This window comes from Microtus oregoni, unplaced genomic scaffold (assembly GCF_018167655.1).
Source record: "Microtus oregoni isolate MIOR12 unplaced genomic scaffold, Mior012 000028F_ref0000031, whole genome shotgun sequence".
Classification (NCBI taxonomy): Eukaryota; Metazoa; Chordata; class Mammalia; order Rodentia; family Cricetidae; genus Microtus; species Microtus oregoni.
Genome location: NW_024543087.1, coordinates 748234 through 757452, shown reverse-complemented (window position 1 = coordinate 757452; position 9219 = coordinate 748234). Strand labels below are relative to the sequence as shown.

The 9219-nt window shown below is 43.0% G+C and overlaps 1 protein-coding gene across 1 annotated transcript in view; it reads right to left on the bottom strand.

The window, feature by feature from the left end:
* Positions 1-885: 885 nt before the first annotated feature.
* Positions 886-9219, bottom strand: part of LOC121464279 (sodium- and chloride-dependent transporter XTRP3A-like) — a 30365-nt gene continuing 22031 nt past the window's right edge. Inside the window, exons 8-11 of the mRNA XM_041677121.1 lie at positions 3479-3683; positions 2343-2502; positions 1718-1883; positions 886-1039 (exon numbers count right to left, since the gene is read on the bottom strand). Of these exons, the coding sequence (XP_041533055.1) occupies positions 890-1039; positions 1718-1883; positions 2343-2502; positions 3479-3683 (681 nt within the window). The 3' untranslated portion in view covers positions 886-889. The remainder of the gene's footprint in view (positions 1040-1717; positions 1884-2342; positions 2503-3478; positions 3684-9219) is intronic.

The following is a 9219-nucleotide window of genomic DNA, read 5'->3' as shown; positions in this document are numbered from 1 at the left end:
CTACCACCAAGGAGCAAGAGTCAAGTCGCATGTAAGGTGGTAATCGTTAGACTAAACTAAATGGATTTATCAATACATTCAAACTGCTAAAAGAAAGAAATCTGCCAGTCAAGAACACCACATCCAGCAAAGTTACACTTCAGTGATGAAGCAAAACACTTTCCTCAACAAGAGGAAGCAGAGGAAATTAATCACCATTAGAAGATCCTTCAGGAAATACTAAAAGGTCAGGTGTCTGTAATCCAAGCTCTGGACAGGGTGAAGTCAGGACTATTTCAACCCAGTGTAGCGTTGATTGCTCCTTGAGGCTCATTCGTACTCCCTCTGCCATCCTGAGGCAGTGGGTGCACAGGGCCCCAGGAATGCCATGTCATGAGGGCAGGCCGAGTCTCCAGGGAACTGTCCCCTCATTCCCTTCCCCATGTTTTATGTCAGCATGGTGAAGCTGTGGCTGGAGGATCACAGATTTTAGTCTAGCCTAGGAGGAACAGGTGCAGACCAAACCTGGGGTCCATAAATACCAAGACTCTATCACAACAACAGGAAAGCAAATGATAGAGGTAAATTTGTAAGCCAGGGTCTTGTTACTGTAATGGTGGCATGTAAACATTTGATATTTCTAGAACGAAAGCTAAAGGTCGAAATGATGAAAAGTGTGAGTTGAATATGTAACACAAAAGGGTATAAATTCTGGCAACAAAAGGATACATTATGGAAGATTAAAACGTCTAGTATTTATGGCCAAAGTTAGGTTTCTGTCAGCATGATACAGAGAATTAAATTTTCTTTGCAGATTCAGGAAGCAGAAAGTAAAGTAACTGAGGAACATCTACCTTAGGAAGGAGCCGTAGAACAGCAAGTGCTCATAGTAAGTCCGTGAGAGGTCTGCTCAGGCCATAGGAAAGCTTGCTCTGCTCTTGAAGTGGCGCATGACGAAAGTCCCCAGGGCTACCAGAGGGATGCACATGATAGAGGAGGCGACCAGAAGCCCAATGACGGCAAGTGCGTATGTGGGGTAGTTCTTGGTAACCACGTGACCCTGCAAGAGTGACAGGAGAAACCTTCGCTTATCTTAAGACTCCAGTCTCCATCCCAGAAAAGGAAGAGAAATGGTGTGAGTTGTATTTCGGTTGACCATGAAATATCCACCCCTCCTTCCCCAGACTCGGGTTCCCCCTTCTCTAGCTGTGCAATTCGACTTTGAAAGGCTCTGGAGCTAACTGGGGAAGTAGGTAATTGGGGGCTGTTCCTTGGGTTATTCGGTCTCTGGAGGCTTCCACTCCATTCTCTGGCCATTTGGGAGTGAAGAAAATCCACTCTGCTGCACATTCTGGTTGCTGTGACTCTGAAATTGACCCAAGTCTTTTTCCTCCCCGCATTATGCCAGGATTGTGTTGGGTATTATACCGTGGGTGGGAATGTGCCTGTAGACCAGCACTTCATGTGACAGTAAGTCTGCGCCATACCACCCTCACCTTTGAGAGCCATTTCAACATGTAAAGCTCCTCTGAAGGAAGAGCCAGCATCTCTACAATGGTGTTCCCCCCATGCAGCATGGCTAACCACTCACAGCCCCGTTCTGCTGTACTATCTGAGCATCTGTGAAACATCTTGATGAAGTTCCTGTGACCTCTCCACACCACAGCAATGGTTCCCTGTGTTCTGAAGTGACCGTGGGTTCTGCCCTATTCCCCAGCCCTGCAGGAATATCAGGTACCTGACTGGCATCCCAGGCTTGGTACTGTAGCGGTCCTGTGATGATATAGTCACTCAGGTAGAAGATAAAGAGGCCGATAATGAGTAGTGGACTCACAAATGCCCACATGGCCTTCCAGTACCAGTTGAGGGAGCGGCCAGTCATGGCCTGAAGGTCACTTTCAAATCTATTTGGACCACAAGGAGAGAACATAGGCTTATTCATGCTCTGGCAGGAGGGAATCCAGTTTACATACCCTCTCTCCTTAGGAAGATGCTGTCCTGGTTATTAATGATATGCGAACATGTCCCCGGACCCATCTGATCCTTTCCTTGGTGAGGTGTTGAAGGGAAAAGGGCTGAGGCTCCCTGAGGGAGGATGACCATTAAAGAATGGTCATGGGACATTTCCCTGGTGTGAGCTTTCAGAGGTCCCCAGGTGTGGACCAGAGGCTACTTCCCAAAGAAGAAGAGAGCAGGGTACATCGGGGAGGGAAATGCCAGTCCTCTCAGTCCACAGGGCTAGGCTGGCTGACAATTCTCGTATCTAAAATGGGCATGCCCACTGAGGAAAGATGATTTTCGTATGAGCGTGGCCCTGCAGTGTCTCTGCCCCATGAAGAAGGCAGGGTCTGCGGTCTCCTTACCTCTTCAGCCCATATATGTAGCACACAGCTATGGTCTCCACCAGCACAATGAGCAGCAGGGACAGGGTGGCTGCATAGTCATTGAATATGCCAAACCAGTAGTTCCCGGACCCCATGGTGAACACCATACCAATGGCACAGTTGATGAGGCACATCAGACCTGGAACGCAAGATCACTGCTCATCTCTCTGAGTCTCCCTGCCTCCCATCCCATGCTGTATGCCAGCAGGAGCCACAGGTTCCTAGACACAACACTTTGGAGGGTAGGTTCGTCCATAGGAGCTGTAGGAGCTGCTCGGTAGGGGATGTCAGCTCAAGGAAAAAACAGTTGGGGGCATTTCATACCAGTTTGGGCTGCAGAGACCCAGTCCCAGAGAGGATGTCAAGTGCTGAGTAAAGAGAGTAGCTTCCAGTGGGTAGTTAGAACATGAAGACTAGATGGGGCCTTGTTTTGCCCATCCTGGATGTGGAATTATGGAATTATCGGAGGCTGGCTACAGGGTACTCATGACCCCTTGTTGGTTAGGATGACAGTGAAGGTATTGAATAGGCATCGTGGCAAAGGCTAGTTCCTTTGCTAACAGCTTCACAGTCAAAATGCAAGAAGTGTGTGCTTTTATAATGGTGTATCAGACAGGATCAGGGGCCGACAACAGCATAGTGCAGTTCACTGACAGGTTTTAAGTGTCAACAGCAGCCCCAGATTATCCTTTCCCATGACTTTCAGGAACAGAGAGAAAATCTAGTAGCATTAGCAGTAGGAACAGGGTGATCTGGTTGGGTATTTATTGCCTGGAGAGTATATGGAAGGAGCTCCTCCCGGTGTGGGAACAGGTCATATGCATTAAAACAAACCAGATGTGGGCTCTCAAAGCCTGGAGACCTATGAGTGCAGGCTGGACAGTTGTCACTTTTTCCCAAGGGTAGGCTGAGTGCCTCATTTCCCTGGGATGTGGTGAGAGTTCTTAGTCCAGCTCCCAGAACTGAGTATCATACTGTAGCTGGAGCTCAGCTAGACTCCGACAGCCCTTCTGGAGCTGCCTCAGAAGCACATGGCTCCTGCTGAAGCCCCTCCACTAGTTGTCTTGCATTTCCCCACCCGCCCATGCCCTGCCTCCACTGCCTGGTGTCCTGACCTGAAATGGCTTCCCTGGACAGGTAGCTGGAGATGACCTTGATGTCCGTCAGAGGGGTGAGGATGGCCACTGTATTTCCAAGCATGCTTCCCATACCCAGCACCAGCAGCATGAAGAAGTAGAGCACTGACCACAGCTGGGGCACGTCCATGTATTTAATAGCCTCAGTGAAGACGATAAAGCCCAGGCCTGTGCCCTGGACAGCCTGCAAGTGGTAAAATGATACCAGTTACATGCCTTGATAGCCTCTTTACACATGTTCAATGTTGGGACCTTGGAGCTGGTCACATAATGATTCTGTTTCCTTTACCTCAGAGCCCAGGTTTGGAGGCTCACCTGGACTGAAGAGAATGAACACACGAACATACACACACACACACACACACACGCGCGCGCGTGCGCGCACACACGCGCACACACTCAATGTGATGAACTTTCTGTCAGTACTGAACCCTGCATTCCCCTTCCTGTCCCAACTTATATTTTAGATAAAATATTACAAAGTCAAAAACATCTGGATCTGAGGAAATGTGGGGATACCTGGCAGGGTTGCCTGGTGGTCACATCCTGTGTTGGTAATCTGCTACAGAAGCTGAGCCTACTTTTTTTTTAAAAAAAAATTATTTATATTTTATGTGTGAGTGCTGCGTGTGTTGAAATTCTTTTGTCCAGTCTTTTTATAGCACAATGGCAGAGGATGAATAAAGACTCTGTTGAGATTATTTAATTCTCTGGGCTATCATGGGTCCACACACTATGTGCATGTCCTCCTGGCCCAATCAGGGAGACAGAGACACAGTTCATCTAGTACCCATGCAGCTAGGGATGGTTCAAGCCCCTGTATGTCCATCTGTGGCTCCAGCTCTGTTACTGACCTTGACTTTCTATTAGTCATTAGCTGGTATTGCTACCTTAGACTTTGCAGGTGTCTCAAGTGCTGTTAATTAGACCAAGTATTCTCATATTTACATGACCAACTTGTATCTTTACCATGGCAGAGAACTACCACAGTTTCACCTAGGTGGAATCCTGTTAGGAAAAACCTTCTATCTACACTTGTAACTTAGTTTTAATTAGTTAAATTTAATTTAATTCTTTAATGAAGCAAGAATTTATGAAAGAACACCAGTGTGTTACCTATGTTCCTCAAGGACTTTGGAGGGGGCAGCCTATCTGCTATCACTGACTCGGAGCCTTTCCCCCTAATCTGTCTACCTTGGTTAGCTCATACCCTCCCATAAGCTCTCCTCTTCATCTTAGTGCTCCAGGCTTTGTGTCTTGATCCTAATCTTCATTTTAACACTAGCCTCTGTTCTCACTACAACACGTGCAGCAAACTTGCTGCCTTCAGAGAGCTAACTCCTGTGTCCTGTGAGCCAGTCTTTCTATCAGGGTCAGAGGTAAAGGAGTCCTCTAGAATAGTCTCTCATTTTCCTGCTTAAGGTCACTATTATAATAGCTATGTATAAAGTGTTAAAGAAAAAGTCATAAATAACAAAACTGGTATCTAGAAATGCATATTATTGAAAGGAAAATAGTGTTGTAAATGACAATGTGAAATTGATGAAATATCCAAGTTAAACACTAGATTTGATGCTACTGAAGAGAAAAGTAGTGAACTGGGAGATACATATTCAGTTATATCTAAGATACAGAACAATAAATCTATAACAAAATTTAATACAACTAACCTGAAAAAGTAGATCGAAATAATAAAGAGGCTTATATAATAATTTACAAATTTTAAGATATGAAGTTCCAAAGGGCGGGAGGCAGGGAAACAGTGGTTAAGAGATAACAAATTTTTGAGTTTTTCAAGTTTTTAAGAAGCATGGTCCATAGATCAGAAAACCTGACATCACTTAGGTTTAGAATGGACAAATAAGGCTACATCCATACCACTGAGAGGGCCAAAGACAACGGGAAGATCATGGCAGAGTTCAGACAAAACTGCTTGCTAACAAAAGAAAGAATTAACAACAATGGAAGTCAGATAAAAAGAAAATTGGTAACCTGAATTTTTTACTTGGGGGCCAAACAGATATTTACAGATAAAAAGAAAATTGTTAACCTGAATTTTTTACTTGGGGGCCAAACAGATATTTACATATAAACTAAACATGAACATGTTTGCTGTTGAGAAAGCATCTCTAAAGAAAGATATTTTAAGGGAGGATCTCCAAACCCTAAAGTCTGTAATGCAAAAAGGAATGGTAAATAAAATGGCAAACATTTAGGTGAATATAAATTGCATAAAATAACCAAGAGGTCCAACCTGTGGCCTATAAATTGGGTATGGATGATCCTTGTCCTCTTTTGTGAGTCAAATATTGTCCAACTTTTGATTTTAAGTTTGCATGGAAATGTCTCAAGAAGAGAAATCAGGATGAGGCTAAGCAGGTAAAGGTTTCTGCTACAACCTGAGTTCGATTCCTGGGGTCCTGGGAGGCAGAGGCTGAAGTCTTCAACTTGTCCTTTGACTTCTACTCCTCCTTTGTAGAACACGTGCACACACCCCAATAAGTGTAATAAATCAAATCCAAATTCAGAAAGAGAAACAATGAAGGAGGGAAGTGTCAAAGACTCTCAGGTTTCAATAGCAAAAACAGAGTCTAGGAGAGAACAGTGAGCAAGAATAAAAGACCGAGGCCTTAAAGGTTAGACTTACAGCCTGTGGTGTATGTGTGCCATGCCTTGAACTGATGCAACAGACCTGAGTCTGAATCACCACAAGAAAGTGTTGCCCTTCCCTGTGAATAACCTGGAATTTCTCCAGACTAAACAAAATCCTGTCTAATCAAACACAAAAATTAACCAGTTTCAATTTTTTTTGTCAACCAGAGCCACAGGCCTTTTGTTGTCCCTATTCTTGAAGAGTAGTCTCTGAAATTAATCTCTAAGAATGTATTTAAATATTAAAAATGATACAAATAGGCCCACTCTATATTTCACTTACATTGTTGTTGGAGTTTTAGTGCAATGAAGAAAAAGATATGAGGTATAGACATTTAAAAGAAAAATAGAGTTGGCTAGGGGAGTGAATGTCTGTATTCCCACCATCTGGAAGATGGAGGCAGGAATATCATGAGATCAAGACCAGCCTGGACTATGAGATCCTTCTCAAAATGAAAATAAAAGAGGCAGGAAGAGAGAATGTGGAGAGAAAGAGGAAACTCCAATTAAATGGGAGTGAGGAAACAAACAGGTGTTGATACCCTAATAGCTGACAAAATAGACTCTGAACTAGCACTAATGAGTCAGAATAGAAAGAAGGGCACTTCATTCTAATTAAGGGGCGATTAGCATTAACATTACTCTCCCAAATATATATGCACCAAACTCTGGTGAATCCAATTTCCAAAAAGTGTCCTAAAATTAAAGACATAGGTTAACATCAAATAGTGGGTGTTCTCAATACCCCACTTTCTGCAGTGGACGGGTCATCTGGATACAGAGTAAGCAAAGAAACATCCAAATTAAATGCTATCATACATCAAATGGCCTTAACATTTCTACAGAATATTCCTTCCAAACACCAAAGAATATACACTCTACTCAGCAGCACACATAAGCTTCTCTAAAATAGAGCACATCCTGGGATATTAAAAAAAAAAACATCAAATTCAGGAAGACCAAACTAACTCTGCATATCCCATCTGACCATCATGCAATAAAACAAAACTGAGAGCAAACAAATCACTAGTAAATACACAAACTCATAGAGATTAAACTCATCACTGAATGGGGAGTATGTGAAAAAAATCAGGACATAAAAAAATAAGTCATATGGGGAAAAGTTAGAATTCTAAGTGCAATAAAAGCACAAATAAACAACTTAATGGCAAAACTCAGAAATTTTGAAAAGTGATAGTAGTTACTTTTCTATTGTCATGAAAACATGACCAAGGCAACTTATAGAAGAAAGTGCTTAGTTTGGGCGTCACAACTGCAATGGGTTAGAGTCCATGACCATCATGGGAAAAACACAGCAGCAGGCAAGACAGGCATGGTGCTGGAATAGTAGCTGAGAGTTTACATCCACAGCATGAGACACAGCTCACTGGGAATGCTCTGGGCTTTTAAAACCCAAAGCCTTCTCCCAGTTACACACCTCTTTCAACAAGGCCACACCTTCTTTGTAAATTATAAATTCTGTGTTTCTTTCCCTCACTTGCTTTTTGATCAAGACCTGCCTAAGAATGAGTACTAATAACCATGCAATAGAATCAATATTAGGCTGTCTTGAAATCTCCTCTGCCAAAAAAATTAGTGCAAAACTCTTTAGTTTAGCCTCAATCAGGTTCTTAGGACTAGGGCAAAAAGCAGCCATATTCCTGACCAAATATTAGAATGGTCTCTAGCCCAGTTGTTAATATTGTTCCCTTCTGAAACCTCTTGAGCTGGGACTCTATGGTCCACATTGATATCAGCAATATTTGTCTTTACAGCTCCTACTGGGATGATCCACTGAGCCCCACTTTCAAAGTTCAGTCATTTTCTTAGTCCAAAGTCCCACACTCTTCAGCATTCCTCAAATAAACAACAAAAAACAAGCATGGCCAGTCCTGTTACAACAATAGCTTACTCTAGAGTACCAAAAGTCTTTGCTACTTTCCTATTGTGTGTGACAAGACACCCTGACCAAGGCAACTTATAAAAGAAAGCATTTAGTTTGGAGCTTTACAGTTCCAGAGGGTTAGAATCCATGACTCCTTTGGCAGGGGGCATGGCAGCAGGCAGGTAGGCATGTGCTGGGGCAGTAGCTGACATCTCGATGCAGAAGCATTTAGCAGACAGAAAACTGGGGATGGCATAGGGTTTTGAAACCTCAAAGCCTGCCCCGAGTGGCACACCTCCTCCAAAAAGGTCACACCTCCTCAAGCAGTTCTACCAACTGGAGCCAAGCATCCAAATATGTGAGGCTACTGGGGTCATTCTTATTCTAACTACCATAATATGAATATTTTGTTTGTTCTATTTTTTTATGGAAACTACTGTGTTGGTTACTTATCAGTGTGAGTAAAATCGCCAACAAAACAACTGAAGTAAGTGAAGGTTTACTTTGCCTCACAGATCGGAAGGGTTCACAGGGTATGGCTCTCGCATGTCTTTGGAGCATTTCCTCTGTTTCCTGACATAAAAGGAAAGAAAGGGGAATACAGAATGAATGATAATGGCCCCCAGATGCTCATATATTTCAATGCCTGGTCTCCAGTTTGTGGAATTGTTTGTGAAGAATTGGGAGATGTGGCCTCATGGGAGGAGGTGTGTCACTAGGGGTGGACTTTGAGGTTTCAAACTCTCATGCCATTCCCAGTTAGTGCTCTGTCTCTCTCTGCCTTGTGCCTGTGCTTCAGAACGGAAGCTCTCAGCTATGGCTCCCCTGCCATGCCTGCCTGCCACTATGCTTCCTGCCATTATAATTAGACTCTTGGCACCAGGAACCTTATTTATAAATTTCCTTGGTCATGGTGTCTCATCACAGCAAGAGAAAATTAACTAAGACACATAACAAATATGGAAATTCATAAGAATTGAAACTTCTAACCTGATTCATATAAAACTTTTTCTTTTGCAATAAAAAGTGACAGAAATAGGAGGAAACCACTATTTAGAAGAGATAGGAAATAATTAGGTAATCTTAATCTAATAAAAAATAGTCTAAGATATTCCTGAAAAAATATAGTTGGATAATATGAAATACCTAATGTGATGAGAATATTTTTTTTAAAAAAAAAGCC